Here is a 19,806-nt window from a genome sequence, read left to right as displayed (position 1 = left end):
TTTGATAAGAGGAGGAGGTTTTTGTCATGCTGCCATCTGGCTGAGAAGAAATTTGCATTCGCTTGCATCGAAGTTTTAGCCTCATTTAGAATTTAAAGGTCAACTGAGGTTTTAGATTTCTTTATTTTTTGTTGTTTTCACGTATGGAAATATAACTTAGTAGTTAGAACACTCAAATGCACGTTTCTAGCATTTTGTAGTCTTGTCTTCATCCAAATAGCATGATGTTAAAAGTGCCTCATATCAGACGAACTTTTCAATGTCGTAGTTACATTTTCCACCGCTAGGGCATTGATGACGTAACAGCTGTTGTTTACATTCTCTAACGCCTGCTTTGGCTTTGGGATAAGGTATAGCCTATTGAACCTCTCCATTTTTTCAAGTTTTCTATTTTTTACATGAATTTTTATTGAAATGAAGGGCAGCAAGCAGTTGTCTGAAGGTGAAAAATTAATAATAATAATTTTCAATCACCATGCATGCATTTTACCATTCTCAATATGAATTCATCTCCTTTGTGCCTGAATTACCGTGCTGAATTACATCAAGAGATATTTGAAATTACATATGTACTTGCCATCCTTTCACTGTTTCATAAAAAAGTGCTGGGAGGACTTGGAAGCAAAGAAGCACATAACCATGTGATAAGATTCCAGCGCTGATGTTTGTTGACAAGGCGAGAGCTGACCGATATCCCTGAGAAGTGCTTTCTGCGTTACTATGAGCTCAAGCCCTTTGTGTGCTTTTGAACCTGAAAGCAAGATGATAAGCCAGTTGTTGTGTGATGCACGATTTCTAAGCAGATGTACATCTATGAAGCAAGTGTAAAGCTAAAAACATGGTGCTGTGTTGGTAGTAGCTACTATTCCCCGTAAACCAGTCGGACATGCCAGTTCCTTGCCAAACGCTTTACTACACTTTGTATTATAATTTACAAGAAACGCCAGGTTCACACTGTCAAAGACTGTTAAATTTTATTACATTGCAAAGGAGGACGAAAATTTGATAAAATATTTCATAGTGTGAACTGGACTTATTACCTTCTTTCAACCATTCCCTATCGACAACGGCCTCATGCAGACATGCTGTATATATTTCACCATGCCCTTCGTGCTTATTGACAAGGCCAGTGTTCCGGGTGTACATGTTTATGTTTCAAACAGAGTTGAACTTTCAATCCAGGCTTCCACGACTCGTGCCGTCTGCACCGAATGATCCAGTCGGTTTTGCAAACAGGATCTTTCGAAAAAGGCTAAAAATGATGTCCATCCTCAGCAGAAAGTTTCGTCGAATCACCGTTGCAATTTATGGCGAAACAATAAGCCATTTTCGAACCAAACACTTGATAAAACCTTGCTAACACACGAAATATGACAGATCACTGATCAAGTTGACAGCGCAGCACGGCATTTTATAGTACATGCACATGTCATGCATCAGAATGTAAACATCGCGAATGACGTCACAGCCGATAAAGCCTTGAGAGAACAGCCGAAGATCGTCGAAGGAAAAGTTCGTCTGCTACCGATATTTTGATAGGCCTCTTTATCACATTGCGTAATAATTAGGATCTGTTCTTGCATATGCTATCAAAAAGTGACTGAGCCATACATTTAGCAAATATCCACCACCTCTTTGAAAACCTTCTCAGTTGACCTTTAATCCTGCTTCAACCCCTTCTAAGCAGAGTACACATACAGCCGAGTAAAATCGTCTGATAACATGAAGAAATAATACTAAAACAACTAATTAGTAAGGCTGAGACTTAGATCTTTGTTCAACAGAGGGTATGCCAAGAGCTGAGTAAAATCGTCTGAAGATAACACAAATAATAAATCAAAGTTCTTTTGTTTAATAAAGAGTTTCAAATTGGTATTCTTTGATTTCCTTCTGGAATGGTCATCTCCAAGTACTTTTGTTAACGACCTATGAAGTATGTTTATAAGAGTCTTACATTCTTGGCACATTCATGATTTCGCGAGACTTCTCTGGGTTTTCCCGTGTCTGAATCAAATTGACTTCGATTATAACGTCTGCCCGATTAAACATCCTGTTCCCAGCATCCAAGGCACGATTGACATTCAACACACAACCTAAATTACAGTTACTTTCTTACTCAGGAGCGTGTGTATATTTTGTGAGCGAAGTAATTTTATCTGTTTCTTTTCTCATCCTACGAATTAACGTCAAAGATTACTTTTTTATCCTGCCTTAAAAAGAATATGACTTTTTTGTGTATTTTTACTCTATTCTATTGCGAATTTTTGTTTTTAATTCGAATTAACGTCATACAGGGAATTTTGCATTTTGGTTCGAGTGGCTTATGACTTTTTTGTCTCTTTTACTTGCACCTTAACGTAGATTCTTTCTCTCCTTACAGTTACATCAGTGACGTCAGTGAGACGGCGAGTTCGTGTCAATGACCGCGAAAAAGGCAGAGGACAGGGCAGCTTCACGAGGGCAGAAACTCCTGAAACACAGGCTCCCGTCGTCACCCAGAAGCCTCCAGTGGACTGTCCTTCGGCAGGATACTTCCCCCTGCCCGGCTCTTGCGTTGACTTCTACCGCTGTGTCGACTGGACGGGCTTCGGGTTCGCCTTCTCTGCCTTCCACTTCACCTGCCCGGCTGGCACCATCTTCGACGATGACCTTGACATATGCAACCACCCGCAACTGGTCAGGGGGGATAGCATTTGTACCTCACAGCAAGGCATAGTGTTTCCTGGATCTGGAGGACAGGTGGGAACTGGTGGGCAACAAGGGACAGGAGGGCAACAAGGGACAGGAAGTGAGTCTGGAACGGGAACCATTTCAGAACAAGGAGGCCCACAAACAGGAACCGATGGACAAGGAGGACCAGGTGTCATATCCATAATCACCACTCAGGAACCTGATGTGGGAGGTGTACAAACAGGACCTGATGGACAACAAGGACCAGGTGTCATAACCATAATCACCACTCAGGAACCTGATGTGGGAGGTGTACAAACAGGACCTGATGGACAACAAGGACCAGGGGTCGTATCCGTAATTACTACCATGAAACCTGACGAGGGAGGTGTACAAACAGGACCTGATGGACAACAAGGACCAGGTGTCATATCTATAATCACCACTCAGGAACCTGATGTGGGAGGTGTACAAACTGGACCTGATGGACAAGAAGGACCAGGTGTCGTATCCGTAATTACTACCATGAAACCTGACGAGGGAGGTGTACAAACGGGACCCGATGGACAACAAGGACCAGGTGTCATATCTATAATCACCACTCAGGAACCTGATGTGGGAGGTGTACAAACTGGACCTGATGGACAAGAAGGACCAGGGGTCGTATCCGTAATTACTACCATGAAACCTGACGAGGGAGGTGTACAAACAGGACCTGATGGACAAGAAGGACCAGGGGTCGTATCCGTAATTACTACCATGAAACCTGACGAAGGAGGTGTACAAACAGGACCCGATGGGCAAGAGGGACCAGGGATCGTATCCGTAATTACTACCATGAAACCTGACGAAGGAGGTGTACAAACAGGACCCGATGGACAAGAGGGACCAGGGGGCGTATCCATAATTACTACCATGAAACCTGACGAAGGAGGTGTACAAACAGGACCTGAAGAAACTACTTTAGATATTGATGCTCAAGGCGAAATGACTACTTTGGGTCCTGTTGACCAAACGGACAACTCAACCGGAAGTACTTCCTTGGATTGCCATCAGGACAACACGTATCGTCGTCATCCGGACTACTGCAACCGTTACTACTACTGCATTTGGGATGGAAGTGACTGGGTTATCCCCGTATTCACCTGTCCAGCTGCTCTATTATTCGACGAAAGCACTCAGCAATGTGCTTATGAACGTGAGTAAATCAGACTTGAAACTTTGACGGCGGCGTTCACATCCAACCGGTGTCGCGTATTCCTACCGCCCGGTAAAGATGGGATCGATCGAGGTGGAATGTAAACAAGAAGGAACGCGGACAGACGGAAACAAAAGGCGGGGGGGGGGCACATGTTCAAAAGAGTGAGGAGAGATGCATGACCTTACATTCCATTTCCATTGACATTAATATTAACGGTTGATTTTGTCGATTGAGATCATGTCATTAACTGGTAAGACACTCAAATAGAATTGGCTGCATTATCCACATCAACTGTGACAATTCAGTAAGTACTAACAAATTACTTAGATCCTATAATTGATAACACTGAGTTGTCATTATAATCATTACTAATCTATTTATCTATTTATATGTTTCTAATTCTTCTAGTCAAATATACAATGTTTGTTTACGCGTAGGGTGGCGAGGCTTACGAATGATGTCATGCCGTCTGGAACGCAACGTCGCGTCATGTCGACCGACATTTTCAGAAAACGTGAACAGACTCTACAAGATACTACAACTTTGCTCTCGACAATCACAAACCACATGTTCTAATTTCATATAAAACCTTCAAAGGAACAATCATTTGAATAAATATTGTTTTTTTCAGACGAAACTAATCCTTGTGATAGTAACCTTGCTCCTGCCCCAACACCCAAGCCAACCACCAAATCCACCTTAACCACCCCTTCGACGACTTCCACCACCACAGAGGAACCGACGACTCTGTCGCCCGTGGAAGAAGTGACCAAGAAAGAGTGGCTGGCAAGTAGACATTCCTTCTAGATTCTTAAGAAATTCAAATAGTGAACAAAAAAGTCTTAATAATCCCCTACGCTACCAGAGGAGGTCAGGTGAATAAAATGGCAGAGGTTAAATGAATAAACTGACAGAGGTTAAATTAAATAATTTTGAAACTCACTAAATGCTTTAACATCATTATCTACACAATGAAAGGTCTGAATTTAAAGTTTAGATCCAAAATACGAAACCGTTTGTCAAGAGCATTCGATTCTCGTCAAAAATGCGGAAATGAAAACATAAGAACTACAATGCGAAGTCGAAGAATTTGGCTCAGTCATACGATATATGCTGAACGTGGAACGGGGCTCGCCTCGTACCATAATATTTAATCGTTCATTTGTATTTTGGCTGACGCAAAAGATTTGTTACCTAGACTTTTGTCTAAGATATGTGTTTTTTCGGGTCTAAAAATGTCAGTAAATACGTACGCACACACACACACACACACACACACACACACACACACACACACACACATATACATATATATATATATATATATATATATATATATATACATATATATATATATATATATATATATATATATATATTGATGAAGGTGGAAAAAGAAGTCACGAGTCTTGTTCCGAGTTTTTTAGTTTATTCCTGACCGGTTTTGCTCCATGCTTCTTCAGAGGAATGTGAAGAAGCATAGAGCAAAACCGGTCAGGAATAAACTTAAAAACTCGGAGCTGACCTATGACTTCTTTTTCCACCTTCATCAACTTGTCACAAAGTCCCAGCACACACACACACACACACACACACACACACACACACACACACACACACACACATATATATATATATATACATTGTATATATATATATATATATATATATATATATATATATACATACATAAACGCCAGTCTAAGGAAATACATATAACATCCGTCATATAACATCAGTATCTTAAAAAAACAAGTGACAATTAAAACCTTAAATGTACATACAAGTAACAATATATTGAAAAAAGAAAAATATAACACAACTATATTCATGAAAAAGTCGCTGTAAAAAAAAGAGAGAAGAGGAGCATCTTCATTTAGAAAACAATTAATCTTTCCACGCTCTGAGATTCCCTGTCATTAACCGGTTCCAAAACCAGCAGTCCTGTTACTGGAATCGATCCCTAACCAGGACCTAACTCGCTACAGTTACGCATCACTGCCGTCAGTAAAACTCTCGCTCACCCTACAATTATCTTCGTTAAAAAAAAAAAAAAAAAAAAAAAAAAAAAAAAAATCACGAAGAAAATTAGTCTTTTAAAAGACTTAGAGGATTGTACATGCTGCCTGCCTCTGGATTCAAAATGATCTAGATATGTAATTATACTTTTAATAATCAATTTATTCATGTATCAATCTATTTATGTATGCATTTATTCATTCATCTATTCCATCTACTTTATTTATTTATCTATTTATGTATCTATTTATCCATTCTATTAATTTGTTTTATTGATTTATTTACCTATTTGTTTGTTTACTGCGTCAGGATCATGTGAATTGATAACACGTTTTCTGTCTCTCTATTCTCGCGCAGCTTCACCCAACGAGTCAGTATAATTGCTCCGAACCGGGCTACTACCCCTTCGAGACCGACTGCATCCGTTTCTACAAGTGCGTTGATATCGACGATACCACACTGACGGGTGAGTGTATTACAGATAAGCATACATACTGTACATACGTGCGCGCGCGCACACACACACACACACACATACACACACGACTTGATGGCGCAGTTGGTAGAGTTCCCGGCGACCGCTACTAAGGAGGTCTGGGTTCTAATCCCGCCCAGGACTGAAATAATTTCAGTATCGCTGCACTACGAGTCGTTACTCCAACTCTCGTGGGCGGGGATGAGCTCTGAGCTCTCTTCCGGGAGAGTAATAGCTATCGATCACGAGTCCAACACGTGATCCAAGACAATGGTGAACCGCACCCACACCCACACAGTCTTCTGGACATAATAGCAACCTACGAGAATCTCTACAGACGCAAAATAAATCCACAAACAAACAAATACTCACTTCATCAGAGTTCACCGTCTGGTCTGTGAACAGGACGACTGTCTATGTGGTATCTCCGTCCATTTTGTTCCTGTCTCTTTCTCCTCTCTTCTCCACACATTCCACCCGTCTCAGTCTCGGTCCATCTCGCGACATTCCGCAGTTCGTTGTGGAATGAAGAAGTCCTCCATGCATGCCACATGTCCACTACATCTCACTTTGGTTCCATGCATGACATCTGTTTATTTTGAATAAAGAAACTCGGTCAATAGATAAAAAGGGTGGTGTTAAATGTAGTAGTAATAATAAAGATAGTGATAATAATATTGATGATAATAATAATTAGAATAATAATAATAATCATAATAATAATAATAAATTATAATAATCATTATAATCATAATGATGGTAATAATAACAATAACAAAGATCAGATAAATTATTTACTTAAGGCTATTATGTGGTGACAAAATAATACAAACAAAAATATTAGTAAAACTATATAATAATAAAATAAAGAATAATACAATTATAAAAACAGTAAAAACATGATGTTTGTGAATCTGTTATGCAAAGTCAGTAACAACGCTTATGTCTCGCACACACACACACACACACACACACACACACACACGCCCAGGGCTGAAATAATTTCAGTATCGCTGCGCTGCAAGTTGTTACTCCAACTCTTGTAGGTGGTGAGTTGGGTGGGTGGGTGTGTGCGCGCGCGTGTGCGTGTAAAGTCACAGCATTACCCATACATCGGTCATATACGAGCTCTGAGCTCTCATCCGGGAGGTTAATAACTGTCGATCACGAGTCCGACACGTGGTCCAAGGCCATGGTGAATCACATACACGTCGGAAACTGAGACGAACCTTTCCTTTGCCAGGTCTCCTGTACCGCTGCCCTGACAAGTACGGATTCTCCGAGGAACTGAGGCGTTGCATCCGCCTCGAGGACCTTCCCCCTTGCACACGGAACGGCCAGCCAGCAGTCTCCTTTGTCCGCGTAGCAACGGCGACGCAGGTCTACCCGAAAGATTTCTTCTGGTTCTTCAACAACTGAGTCAAGTTCAGCAGAATTCAAGATTCGCGGAGATTCCGAGAGTCGCGAAGAACCCAAGATTCGTGGAGACCCCAAGTTTCGCGGAGATTCCAAGATTCGCGGAGATTCCAAGATTCGCGGAGACTCCAAGATTCGCTGAGACTCCAAGATTCGTGGAGACTCCAAGATTCGTGGAGACTCCAAGATTCGCGGAAAATCCAAGATTCGCGGGAAATCCAAAATTCGCGGAGACTCTAAGATTTGCGGAAAATCCAAGATTCGCGGAGACTCCAATATTCGTGGAGACTCCAAGATTCGCGGAAAATCCAAGATTCGCGGAGACCCCAAGATTCGCGAATAACATTTTATTTATTCTCTATTTAACTATTTATTTGTTAGCCTTCCCGATGGATGGTTTTTTGTTATATTTATTTAAGCGCTGAGTACGTAAGTAACGCCATTTTAATGCTCAATGAATGATTTGTTGTCGTTTTTGGTGTAGGCTGTGTTCGTTATTTTACAACCAGGTCGGCCGTTTTCGTTTCAGAAAGAAAACGGGAACCTCGACTACATTGAAAATGTCATTTGCCCAACATGGACAAAAACTCAGGTCAAGGGAGGGGAGGGGTGGGGGGACATGTTCCCATCCCACCCCCCTTCACATCTGAATAAAATCGCCTGGCGGCAGCCAGAATAAAATGTATGCGTTGTTACTATCAGTGGAAGGGTTTAAGTCCTGACACGCATGGTGTCTTGGATACCTGACGGGGAGGAGGTCAGCGCCTCCTGGCGTGTGCTCTTCCTCCCCCCCTACGGTGAATCTTGCAAAGATTCGTCTGAAGTACAAGTAAATCATGTTTTGTTGATTTCAGTTTCACATATATATATATATGTGTATATATATATGTATGTATGTATACTGTATGTGTATTCTATTACCTTATAGCAGTGATTTATTTCCTGGTAATGGGCAGTATGGGCAATGTATATTACCTAAAATCAATACTGAATTGATAATAAATTAACATATCAATTGCGTGAAATACTTTACCAGACTGGGTGGAGTGTAAATTTTACTCAATTATTCAGGTTTATTCTGGACAAATCCTTAAATTCAAACCTGTTCTTTTTGTTTTCCAAAATTTCATCCCCACCCTGCATCTATCTATTTATCTATGTATCAATCTATTTATTCCTAAAGGTTAAAAATCGCTGCTTTAAGGTACCGCAGGTCTGTTTTCCTTAACTTAGCGAAAAAGTGCTTGCCAAGTCAAGAAAAACAGATCACATGTGAGTTTTGTCGGCATTAATGCTAAACTGTTATCGATTTATTTTGTTATTATTTATTAATTTATATGTTTGCTTATTTATCTATTTATTTCATATCGCTCATTGTCAATGGCACATTATGATATTTAATTGTGATGTATCGCTCATTACTAACGACGCTAAGCTTGATTCAAATCTTGTGGAAGCTGATCAACGACAAATAATAACAAGGCATTGTTAAGTTTTTCTTTGTGTATTTTTTTTATCCTTGTGTATCTGAAAAACTATATATACCAAAATGCCCTTTTAGCATGAAGGATTGAAAAGCACTGCAATACTGCAAGTCGTTACTGTCTCCCTTGTACATAACAACATAAGAATGAAGGAGACTGCAAGAGACCATAAGGCCTACACTAGGCAGCTCCGTATCCATCACCACCTGTCATCCCCATCCATAAAGTTGTCTAATCGTTTCTTAAAACAACTGATAGTTTCAGCGCTTACTACATGGTTACTAAATTTATTCCATTCGTCGACCACCCTATTAGTAAACCAATTCTTGCCTATTTCCTTTTTAAATCTAAATTTGTCCAGTTTATAACCATTACTGCGAGTCCTGCCCTGTTGTTTTAATATGATGACCTTGTTTGCATCACCTTTGTTAAAGCCTTTGATCCACTTGAACACCTCTATTAGATCACCCCGCACTCTGCGTCTTTCCAGAGAGTGTAAGTTAAGGTGCCTAAGCCTCTCTTCGTAAGGCAAATTTCTGAGTCCATGTATCATTTTGGTCATTCTTCTCTGTACTGATTCTAGTGAACTGATGTCCATTCTGTAGGACGGAGACCAAAACTGTACCGCATAGTCAAGGATGGGTCTAACTATCGCTAGATAGAGTTTAATAATTACCTCTGCACTTCTATTCGTTACCGTCCTAGCAATGAAACCTAATGCTCTGTCAGCTTTATCCCTGGGGACGGGTGTGTGGTGTGTGTATTATACGTACAGTAGATCCATCTATGGGAGTTCTGAACTCGTATAACGTTAATAGCTGTCGATCAAGCGACCATCACGTGATCCAAGCCTATGGTGGCTCTTCCGTCCATTTTGATCTAAGTATATACCATAGATACGCAACAACAGTCCAGTTCGCTTCTGAAAGTAAACCTAACGATAGGAGTATGCGCGTAAGACATCTAGTCACGATGCTGAGAGAAAATTAACATAATGAGTCGGTCGACTGCCTCACTTTTTCATGACGTCATGTCGCTTGTTTCCTTTCTAAAGCAAACATACTTATTATTATTCCGTGGAATGATTTGAAGTTTCTTGTTCAAATATTTTGCTGAATGGTTTTCTAGTTGTCAATAAATAAATAAATACATGGATAAATTAATTAATGAATGCAATAAATATAAACAGTATTCTGATGATGGTGTTACTTTCAAGCGTGACAGAATATCTAATTTGAGATAACGGCTGCATCCAACGTCTCGATTCTGACAAAGCTATTAAGAGATACACCAGATAAACCAACAGCATCCAATCCTCTCTTTCGGCACCTTTACCACGCAGACGCAGTGGAAATTGATAAATGGCAGAGTTCATTCTTAGCAACATAGCGATGGTCATAATTCATCTTATTATACACCCCTTTGTTCCAAGAAGGGGCAATTTATTCACACTGGCAGTGACGCTACCGTGTATAATCATATTAATCATATCCTCCATTTACGAAATTTCTATCTTTGGGGAATTTTGTGACCAACCCATTTTCAGGTGACTTAATCCCCTCAATATTTTAATCTGGCGATATTCAAACGACTTTGTTTAGTTTAATTTATACAAGATTAAAAAAAAGATGAGATTTATAATGAAACAGTATAAAAATGTGCACTTACGTTTTCTATCAGTCTACAGTCTATCAATTCAGTCTACAAGCTACGCGCGCAGATGCAGAAAGGATTTTCTGTTGATAATTCCGACGGCCATCTTCCCTTCTGGAGTCCTAACAGTAAAAAATATAAATAAAAAAGGGAGATAAGTACAGGCTACAGAGACCGGAAGGCAAAAGGTCAAGGCGAGGCGAGAAAGGGAAGAGGGAGACTGAGGACAAAGAAGAGAGGGAGGGATGTAGGAGGGGTGGAAAGAGAGCGTGTAGGAGGGAGTGGAGAAGAAAGTAGGAAGTGGAGAAGAGGAGAGGGGGAGGAGGAGGAATGGGACACAAGGAGAAGGAAAGGAGGAGGAGGAGAGGAGGGGTAGGGAAGGAGGTGTGGGGGAGGGGGAGGTGAAGGAAGGATGAGTGGGGAGGGCCAGGAGGGAGGTGGTGAAGGAAGAAAGGAGGAGGAAGAAGAGGGAGAGGGGAGGAGGAGGAGGGGAGGGGGAAGGAAGAGAGGGAAGGGGAAAAGAAAGGAGGAAGAGGAAAAGGGAGGAGGAGGAGGGGGAAGGGGAGGGTGATGGGGAAGGGTGGACGGAGAAGTCACTGAAGGGGGAAGGAGGAGGAGGAGGAAGGGGAAAGGGAGAGAAGGAGGAGGAAGAGGGACGACGGGGTAGGGGGAGTGGGGGGAGAAGGAGGAGGGGGTGTAGGGGGAATTGGGGGACGGAGGGAGGAGGAGGAGAGAGAGGGAAGAAGGGGGATAGAAGGGAGAGGGAGAAGGAGGAGGTGGAAGGGGAGGAGGGGAATGGGGAAGGAGGAGAGGGAAGGGGAAAGATAGAGGAGAAGGAAGAAGAGGAGGAAGAGTGAGTGGGGAGAAGGTGAATAGGAGGAAGGAGGAGGTGGAAGGGAAGGAGGGGATAAGGGGGAAGGGGAAAGAGAGAGGGGGAGGAACATAAGACGGAATAAGTATGATAGGAGGAAGAGGGAAGAAGGGAGAAGGAGGTGGAAGGGGGAAGATGGAAGGGGGATGGATGAGTGGGAGTGGGAAGGAGGAGAGGGGAGGGAGGAAGGGGGAGGAAAGAGGACGACAGGTGGAAGACGGAGAACCCTTGTCAGCACAGGGACAACGTCACCAATCAGGCTTGTGACGTCAGAGCAAGCCGATTGTGTGTCGTTCGTTTAAAAAAGAAGAAAAAAAAAATAATAATAATAATAATGATAAAAATAACAATAACAATGATAAAAATAACAATAACAATGATAGAAATAACAATAACAATGGTAAAAATAAAAATAATAATGATAATATATATATATGTATATATATATATATATATATATATATATATATATATACACACACAATGTGTGTGTGTGCTTCACCTTGGTCTTTGGATCACGTGTTGGACTCGTGATCGACAGCTATTTACCTCCCGGAAGAGAGCTTAGAGGTCGTATGACCGATTTATGGGTAATGCTATGACCTTACACGCACACACACACCCAACTCCCCGCACACGAGAGTTGGAGTAACGACTCGAAGCGCAGCGATACTGAAATAATTTCAGCCCTGGACAGGATTCGAACCAGGTACCGCCGGCACCGCCGTACTGACAGTCTGAGACTCTAACAACCGCGCCACCGAGCGTGCGTGTGTGTGTGTGTGTGCACTATGCAGACAAATTCAAATACTTAGGAGCCCTTGTAACGGAAAGAAATGAGATGAACCTTGAAATAAATGAAATAATTGCAGCAGGAAACAGATGCTACCATGTTCTCTCTACCATCATGAGAAGCAGAAAGGTTAGCAAGAAGAAAATGAGAACATACAACATTGTAATTTAACCAACAGTGTTATATGGTTGTGAGACTTGGACATTGACCAAAGAAAAAGAAAACTTGAAATCTTTGAAAACACCATCATTAGAAGAATTCTGGGCCCAATGTATGATGCGGAATCGGGAGAATGGAGACGAAGACACAAAAGAAATTAGAGAAAAGACAGGACAACAAATGCTGCATAATGTCGCAAGTGGGAGAAGGGCAAGTTGGGCCGGTCACTGGCAGGATGGAGCCAACAAGATGGCCAAAAATGGTGATGGATGAAATTATAAGGGGTACACGCCCCCTGGGAAGACCTAGGTACCGGTGGAGCGATGGAGTGGCGAATGACGTGGACCGCATTAACCCTGACCTACAAAATTGGAAGGAAACAGCGAAGGACAGATTGGTCTGGAGAGGCATAGTGAAAGCGGTGACGGGACTGCAGTCCTGATAGCCACTGGAGTAAAAGTATATACATATATATATATATATATATATATATATATATATATATATATATTAACCACAATGCACTTTAATTCTAAGCCATCAACATAGGGAGACCCGATGGAGGCTAACATGCAGGAATTGAAATGCGGTACTGCCAAGGACTCGAATTCGGCTAGCGCATGACAAGTGCTGTAGTGACTTACTGGTTACGCTATCAAGAGAGATAGCGTAATCGGTAAGTCACTACAACACTTGTCATGCGCTAGCCGAATTAGAGTCCTTGGCAGTACCGCATTTCAATTCCTGCATGTTAGCCTCCATCGGGTCTCCCTATGTTGATGGCTTAGAATTAATGTGCATTGTGGTTAAAATGTATCTCTAATCACTGGGACCCAGTGTTGCACACACACACACACACACACACATATATATATATATATATATATATATATATATATATATATATATATATATATATATATATATGCGCACTGAAGATGTAATTATACGAAAGCGCTCTGCTTCGTTAGTTTACTTTTCCTAGTGGTTACGCATTTGTGAACACACGCTCCTAGTGTTTTTATTGCATATATATATATATAAAATGATAATAATAAGAATAAACACGCGTAATTCAATTATATTTACATATGCAACAAACTTGTATTTGTTCTCAACTTATCATCAGTGATTATACTCTCCTTACAACTGCTGTTCAACATTTCTATCCATGATTGGTAATAAAACCATCCATTGCACATCAGTCTTTATTTAGTAATTATGCAAATATATTCTTAGGGGTCCTACCCAGAGTTTAAAAAATATGGTAATTCAAATTACCTGTCACAATGTCATATACATACATATATATATATATATATATATATATATATATATATATATATATATATATATATATATATATATTTATGACATACATAAAAAATTAGGTGCAATACTTACTTTCAGCTTAGCTGTAACGGTTTTGCTATTTATTGTCTTTCAATGTTGACCGTTACCAGCTTTCGCTATGTTTACCATTATAAATTCATTCAACTTGTATTTGAATTAATATTTCCATCACTGATAACACAATTCATATCTCGTGAACCACTTACCTTTTTTATTTGTATATGTCACATATCACACTATTGAGAAAAGTAACTTCGTTGCGATAATCGACACGGTCAAAATACTTTGGGCGATGCCATTTTTAATAAATCACTGCACGAAAAATATTGGCAATGTTTGTTTCTAAGTTATGCCGACTGTTTTATTCACACAATAAAAATGTTCATTTCTATAGTAACAGACATTTACCTGTGAAATTGTCCTATTATGAAAAAGTTGTTCAAGTTCCCCGTCATGTAACAAGACTTCATTTGAATCTTGCTTTCAACCTACACACTATACATTTCGCTATCTTTAATTGACAAACATTTCATTATATTCCAATTATTTCTATAAAATTGATACCGATGTGTTAATGTGCGATGTTGGCTTAATAGGATGTATACCGATTACATATTCAGTTGTGGGTTCGAATACCGCAATTTCTCAGATTCCTATAAGTCACTGCTACGACCGAAGTTACGCGCCTCACTACCTATGTGTTATCGATAACACAAATCATATGTTTTGAATCCTTTATCTTTACAGTGGATCCTCCCAAGGTGCCGAGGATTAGGTTTCAACCGCCTCGCTATTTTACGAATCCCCTCTCGAAACCATTTACCACTATTTGCAAAGCTAATGAATTACTAATGATATAGCACATTACAAATTAATACACTTGTTAATGAGTATCTATTGACAAAGTTACTGTTTACTGCCCCTGTATAACGATGATGAAAGAAATGCAAATCACCCGGTCACGCCAAACAGTAGACTACTACTCCACTCTCCCAGTACATATAGTACATTTAATTGCACGCTATCTTAACTAAAATTTATATATTTTTTTCTTTTTAAACATAACATATACCTATGTTATTGTATTTAAAATTTTCATTATTTTCATAGTGTACAAAATAAAATACTGACAAAGACTATTATCAAAAATTTATATATTTTTTCTTTTTAAACATAACATATAATGTTATTGTATTTAAAATTTTCATTATTTTCATCGTGTACAAAATAAAATACTGACAAAGACTATTTTGAATTATGTCGCTGTTTTAATAATACCAGAAAAAAAACTGTTTCTTCTAGTGCTTATTCAACTGTAAAAGTATTCAAGTATGAAAAACAGTGTTTAAATGGGCTAGTTATTATGATCATATTTCTTTGTAATACCGCTAATTACATGCAGTTTTGACAATGTACATAGGATAACCGCTTACATGAACAAATGTAATACGCTAGTAAATACGGTGTGTATACATTCACACACACACACACGTTCGCATACAAAAACCTTATGACTGATCCAAAAATTACTCTATCCCCTGACCATTAGGAAAAACAAATAAACATGATAACGGGGATCCTTGGGTCCCGCATTCTGCATCAGTTTGTTGCTTTTTATGACATGCGCAGAAACACACTTATGGTATGCTTGCCCTCCATCACAGAGTACTAGGGGATAATGATGAGAAGTCATACGGTTAATAAAGTAGAAATTAAAGAGGACTGCAGAAAGAAGATATGAAAGAAAAGTGATCAGCACACATCTTTGAATGGAATTGGTTTCGAATCAAAAACTTGTGCTGTATAGCTTTGGTTCGTAGGGTTATCTCAATGACCTAAAATGCTAACTAAATTAAACTCATGCAATCAATATCCCATGTGAGGTGATATATGAAAATTTACTGAATTGTGTGAGAGCAGGAAATTATAATAGTTTGAAGAAAAAATGGAAAACAATATCAAGAAAAGTTACAACATAAGGTAGGGATTGACACAGAAAAATAAAAACAAATGGAACCAACAAAAAGATACAAGTAGATGATAATATTTATGATAAAATGTTGTTATTATAGAGCAATGACCATATGGTATGAAGGCTCAGGAGTTTCAATTTCTGGCACAGAAGGATCTGATCAAATTCTAAAAAAAAAATAATAATAATAATAATAATAATAATAAAATAAATAAAAATAAATAAAATAAGATATTGCAATTAGCTATGAGGATAGTTACCCTAAGGACCAAAATAGTTTATGAAATCAAAGTTACCTTTATACAAATATACATATACCAAGGGCTCTTCCTCCTTACAAGGGAGGTAGCCAAAGTCAAAAGGTATAATTCTAATCCCACCCATTCCCCACCCCTCCTTCCCTCCCTCCCTCTCATCTTGGCTCCTACTGGATGATGGGTCATCCCTGCATCTCACCCATTGTCCTGGGTCAGAAGCAATGCAGCAAGACAGAGCACATCCATGGCAAAGCCATTTCATATCGGCGACCCTCCTCTCCGTCCCCTCACACAGTAACATTGAAGATGGGGGGAAATCCCTTCAGGCTGCATCAAAATATTATTCACACATAACCACTCCCTAACCCCCACAATCACCCACCTACTCCCTTCCATGTATCACAGTATCATCCATACACAGCCATTCTCCACTCGCCCCTATCTTCTGCCTTCTCCCTTCCTTCCTCAACAGACAACCCTCTCTTGCTCAATGCCCCTTTTACCACATCCATCCATCTCATCCTTGGTCGTCCACTCATGTTCACTCCATCTAACTCTGCCCGGCTTCCACACTTACTAATCTTTCTTCATTCATTCTTCCCACGTGTCCAAACCATCCCAATACTTTTTCATCAAAGGTAACTTTGATGAAAAAGTATTGGGATGTCATTCATTTAGTGTTTCATGTCCAAAGGAATGGTTAGTGGCTCCAGTAAAATCTTTGGTTAAGAAATGCACATACACATCACGGTTGTGGCTTTTCTTGCAACAAACTTCCAAAGCCATGACTTATAGCAGTAAACAAACACGACTACACTTCTCTGTATGAACATGCACTTTTTTTTTCTACACAAGGACACTACTCCCCTCCTCCCACTAGGTGGTGATACAGAAACAGGTCCATGTTTCTTCTAAGTGAGATCTATGCAAGATCTTAGGAACCAATGCTGGCTATTGTAGGCCTGTGGGTTTCAAATCGGAACCTAAGGGCACAGTTATTATCATGTTATTAAAAAATATTCTACTTTACTGTTGTGATGGATTTTTTTATGAATCTTTTGAGTATATATCTCATGATCTGGCTGTTTGGTCAATGTATCATATAAAGGCACTAAGAATGATTAAAAAAAATGTTTTGGTATTAAAAAAAAGCAGCCCCTGTTGATACAATTCTATGACAAGGAGCCAATCTACTTATCTACACAATTATGCACCACACATTAAAGTCATTCCTATAGTGGCTCCAGAGAGTACATTTACTGAAGACCTTGTTACTTGACAAATACATCAGCAAAACCATGAGGGTGAGACATAAAGGTCACAGTAAAAAACTGATACAAACACCTGTTTAACAGATGATGAGAAGTATAACTTTCCACATAAAAGTATAGACTTGTGCAATAAGTTGGATGAAAATATAACCTAAGCCAACACTATAAAAGAATTTAAGATAAGATTTGACAAATGGAGGAAAAGAGATAGGACCTCATGAGCATTGCTCCAACCCTATACACTACAAATAGGTAAAGACACATATATTCATACACATACAGTAATTAAAAAAAGGTAGTAAGTACTTCTGCATGTCAATCAGGTATTAACTCCAGTTTCGTAACTATATTCTATAACATAAATTTAATAATAATAGAGTTAAATAAAATATATATAATTTCTTTAGTTCATCACTGCTGTCACAGGTATCTATGTTATTTTAGTCATGAATCTGCAGTTTCTGCACTATCTCGTAACATCACTGGTTTTCTTTCACTGGAAATGGTTTCCAACAAGAAACAAAATAACAAAAATCAAATAGCTGATGTACTACAAAAAGGTCTAACAGCTACTTCACTTTCACAATTTTCTTACAGCTTTCAGATAGTTTTTTAAACTAACTGACCTATTCTACATGTAGCCTTAACTTGTTCATTTCCTGTACATATAAGTAACTGTAGTTCTCTTTTGGTATCCTATTCACATCTGGTTCTTCTCTTTTTCACTTGCACGGGTGGAATACACAGCATCTAAGTAACACCAAGCCATCTCGCCAACTAGGGAGCGATCCGGTACACTTTGAGCCATTCCATAAATTGCTGCCTGAAAGTTCCATGTAAAATGGAGTATTATAAACAATGAATAAATAATCTTCATACTTTTCCATATATGAATGGAATGTTACCAAGGGCAATTTTTACTGATTTAGGAATCTATTATTAAGGTACAATAATGGACCAATCATGGGTACCCATTAATTGGTGGGTTTTCAAGATAGACATCTTCAAAACCAATCCAGACCCTCACCTTTATTCTTGGATACCATCACTACCTTACTCTTTGATATATTAACTTTCAGTTTTCCCTTTCAACAAAACAATCAATCAGTCTGTTACCCCAGGTAAATGGCAACACTCACTGGACTGGCCCTAAAGTAAGAGATATTGTGTTGTTTTCTGGGTAAGACTAGTGTAGGGCAAAGGATGAATTATTCATTGTCTTCAGTGTGACTGCATCTGGGGCAATTTGCAGCAATGACCAAGAATTTATTTAAATCTGGATGGTGGCCTGAATGCAGTTGTGTTTGTGTGGTTCTTTCTTGTCATGAAAGAGATTTCTCTGTTGGGCTGTCAGGGGGGATGAGGAAATTTGTTTGAGCAGGGAGTGTTTGTTTTGTGATATAAATGTATTTTTTTGTATGGATGTATTGCATGGTGCAAGTGGTAAGTTGTTGTAGATGTTTCAGTAATATACTGCTGATTTATATATATATATATATATATATATATATATATTTAATCAGGTGGTCGAGCTTGTGTTATACAATGGGATGGATGGGTGGGCTTGAGGGCTATCACTTTCGTGTGCAGAGGCTTTTTAGTTTCTATATGTAGATGTTTTAATGTGGTGATTTTAGTGTACTCTTTCATTATTCTTAATGTTTTGATTTGTGTATTTTCTGATTACTTTTAACAAAACAAATACTCACACTTCCACCAAGCTCCTTGGGAGGGTTTTTCATAATTTCCGTTGCAATTTCTGTAACATCATTGACAAACTTTTCTACCACACCAGGTTGAGTATGTAGGACAGTCACAGCAATATGGATGCTATAGAAAAAAAATAAAGAAGAAAATTTTGTAACATATTAAAGAAGGAAAAAATATTTTGTAACACACAGACATGTTAAGATTAAAACAGAAAATAAAAACTCCTTTTGTTATTGTTAATCTTCACTTAAAAAGTACATGCATAGATATGAAAAAATAAATCTTTATGCACAAATAACTTATGAGAAAACTGGTGACAATAGGCCTGAGGATTATAGTAATATCACAAGAATATGTTTCCTACTACAATCATAGTCTCCACATGAGTAATAGAAGGCAACTAAATGGTGTAGAATAAGAAGACTGGGAATTCCCCTTTCTGTATTTTTCTCCTGCAAGGGATTGACAATGGGCATCTGCACAAGGTGGTCCTGCGAGAGGG

At 39.2% G+C, this 19,806-nt stretch overlaps 2 protein-coding genes across 3 annotated transcripts in view; one reads left to right on the top strand and one right to left on the bottom strand.

Annotated features, from left to right (window-relative positions):
• Positions 1-11,210, top strand: part of LOC143038998 (uncharacterized) — an 11,872-nt gene extending 662 nt beyond the window's left edge. The window contains exons 2-5 of the mRNA XM_076208843.1: positions 2,381-3,868; positions 4,503-4,657; positions 6,248-6,356; positions 7,609-11,210. Of these exons, the coding sequence (XP_076064958.1) occupies positions 2,381-3,868; positions 4,503-4,657; positions 6,248-6,356; positions 7,609-7,784 (1,928 nt within the window). The 3' untranslated portion in view covers positions 7,785-11,210. The remainder of the gene's footprint in view (positions 1-2,380; positions 3,869-4,502; positions 4,658-6,247; positions 6,357-7,608) is intronic.
• Positions 11,211-14,314: 3,104 nt separating this feature from the next.
• Positions 14,315-19,806, bottom strand: part of Sply (Sphingosine-1-phosphate lyase) — a 35,556-nt gene continuing 30,064 nt past the window's right edge. For both annotated transcript variants that reach the window (XM_076208824.1, XM_076208829.1), the window contains exons 13-14: positions 19,304-19,424; positions 14,315-18,417 (exon numbers count right to left, since the gene is read on the bottom strand). In XM_076208824.1, the coding sequence (XP_076064939.1) occupies positions 18,295-18,417; positions 19,304-19,424 (244 nt within the window). In that variant the 3' untranslated portion in view covers positions 14,315-18,294. The remainder of the gene's footprint in view (positions 18,418-19,303; positions 19,425-19,806) is intronic.

Source organism: Oratosquilla oratoria, chromosome 2, assembly GCF_046742065.1.
Source record: "Oratosquilla oratoria isolate Oo_2021 chromosome 2, ASM4674206v1, whole genome shotgun sequence".
Lineage (NCBI taxonomy): Eukaryota > Metazoa > Arthropoda > Malacostraca > Stomatopoda > Squillidae > Oratosquilla > Oratosquilla oratoria.
This window is presented reverse-complemented; position numbering and strand designations above follow the sequence as displayed.